General features: G+C 38.8%; 1 protein-coding gene across 1 annotated transcript in view; it reads left to right on the top strand.

The window, feature by feature from the left end:
* 5-HT2A (5-hydroxytryptamine receptor 2A) overlaps window positions 1-2500 on the top strand; it is a 36851-nt gene that overhangs the window by 12569 nt on the left and 21782 nt on the right. Inside the window, exon 2 of the mRNA XM_080286972.1 lies at window positions 1794-1911. Coding sequence (XP_080143098.1) covers window positions 1794-1911 — 118 coding nt within the window. The remainder of the gene's footprint in view (window positions 1-1793; window positions 1912-2500) is intronic.

Genomic DNA, 2500 nt, shown 5'->3' with positions numbered 1-2500 from the left:
GATGTATGTACGTTTTTGTGTATGTATGTATGTTTGTATGTATGTATATATTTTTTTTCTGAATGCCTGTTTTAGCGAGATAATATGTGTGTGTGTGTGTGTGTGTGTGTGTGTGTAAGACAGGAGGGGAAGGATATTGTATATGTACCCTATTGTGCTCATGTGTATGTGTATATATGTATGTATAGGCAGTGTATAGGAGTGTCTATGTGTACGTATACCTATGTGCACCTCTGTGTACGTGTTTAAATGTAGCCCCGCACACACAGATAGGAAGGGAAAAAGCACATCAGATAACGCAGATAAAAATATTAATTGCAAAAACACACGTTGAACGAAAATAGGAAGTGAGACACGAAGCAGAATGAAAGAAAAACACAATATATAAATGGAAAAAGAGGGGAAATTGGAACATAAACAGAGGGGGAAATGGTCAGAATTAACGATTAGGTGGAATTTGATGAGGGGAAAAAAAAAAGATGATTTTAATATAGATAAACACTTGATTATTGAGAAAGCTGAAGATTAAATATATGTGTGAAGAATTAATATATAGATTTTGATAAATGATGAGGCTGGTAAATGAAAAATAGTTTGGAAATAAATGAGAATAAATCCACAAGTGAAAGGTGTAAAGGGATATTATATGGGTTTACATAACTGAGGAATTTTTTGTTGAGGAAGAGAGAGGAATTTTGTGGAGGGATGGAGTGGAGAGGTATATGAGAGAGGGGGGTGTGCATTGGGAGCAGGGAAGTGAAATGGCGGGGGACAGGGCGACGTGGAGGCGATTTGTTTGTGGTCACCCCGTATGGAATTAAGGCGTCTGGCAATAGATAGATAGATAGATAGTGGTGATAGGAAAAATTTCAGTTTGTAGTGATATATGGGAATCGAAAGTGAAAGATAGATAAAGGTAAACTGATGATAATAATAATAATAATAATAATAATAATAGTACTAGTAGTAGTAGTAGTAGTAATAGTAGTTGTTGTAGTAGTAGTAGTTGTTCTTGTTGTGTTGTAGTAGTTGTAGTTGTTTCGTAGTAGTAGTAGAAGTAGTAGTAGCTGTTATCTTAGCAGTAGTAGTAGTAGCAGCAGCAGCAGTAGTAGTAGTAGCAGCAGCAGTAGTAGTAGTAGTAGAAATAGCAGTAGTAGTAATAGTAATAGCAGCAGCAGTAGTAGTAGTAGTAGTAGTAGTAGTAACCATTTCACTACTTTCACATAATTTACCATATTCCTTCATACACTTCCCAAAATATTTATCACATATTAACATTCTCTCATACTCCATTTTTCAATTAATTTCAAAATCAAATATATTTTTTGGGGGACTCATGTTAACTTTCAAAATATATATATATAATTTTGTTTCGACCCTCACATATCAATTGTATTTAATTTTTCAATATATATATAGTTTGTTTGAGAGTTGGATGTACATATATTATGATTTTTATCTATCTATTTATGTCTACGTATCTATCTATCTATCCGTCTATCTATCTATCTATATTTTTTGGTGGTGTACAATTTATGCTTTTTTTTTATGGTATTTTTTTTCTCACACACACACACACACACACACACACACACACACACACACACACACACACACACACACACACACACACACACACACACACACACACACAAATAATAATAATAAGGCTTCATCATTATCATCATCATCATCATCATCATCATCCACCACCACCACCCCAACACCACCTAGCCACCACAATCACCACACCAAATCATCACTAAATCACCACCACTCTCTCTCTTCTTCAGATATGCCTTGAACGACGCCTCCACAACGTCACCAATTACTTCCTGATGTCCTTGGCCGTGGCGGACTTGCTGGTGTCCCTGGTAGTGATGCCCTTTGGTGCTATCGCTGGGTTCTTAGGTGAGTGGTGAGTGGTGATGACGGGGGATGAGGGCGGGGTGATTGGTGAATTTAGGCTGTTGGTGATTTTGGTAAGGATGGTGGTGGTGGTGATGACGGGGTGCTTGGTGAATTTAGCCTGTTGGTGATTTTGGTAAGGATTGTGGTGATGGTGATGAGTGGTGATAAGGTGGTGATGAGTCCTGATTTTCTGGGTAAGTGCTTAAACTGTTGATAATTATGATGGTGATGGTGATGATGATGAGGGTGGTGACTACTGAATAATGAGGTAAGTGCTCACGTTAATGGTGATGATGATGATGATGATGGTGGTGGTGGCGGTGGTGGTGATGGTGATGATGATGATGGTGGTGGTGGTGGTGGTGGTGGTGAGGGTGATGATGATGATGATGATGATGGTGGTGGTGGTGGTGGTGGTGGTGGTGGTGGTGGTGGTGATGGTGATGGTGGTGGTGAGGTAAGGAGGTGCAAAGGTAAGTCATGGGAAAGAGGAAAGTAAGGAGAGAGAGAGAGAGAGAATGAAAAGTATGAATTGGGAGAAAATGGGAAGAAGCATGAAGAGAGAGAGAGAGAGAGAGAGAGAGGGGCA

This window comes from Coenobita brevimanus, chromosome 115 (assembly GCF_032717465.1).
Source record: "Coenobita brevimanus isolate Jiangsu-jjx chromosome 115, ASM3271746v2, whole genome shotgun sequence".
Lineage (NCBI taxonomy): Eukaryota > Metazoa > Arthropoda > Malacostraca > Decapoda > Coenobitidae > Coenobita > Coenobita brevimanus.
This window is presented reverse-complemented; position numbering and strand designations above follow the sequence as displayed.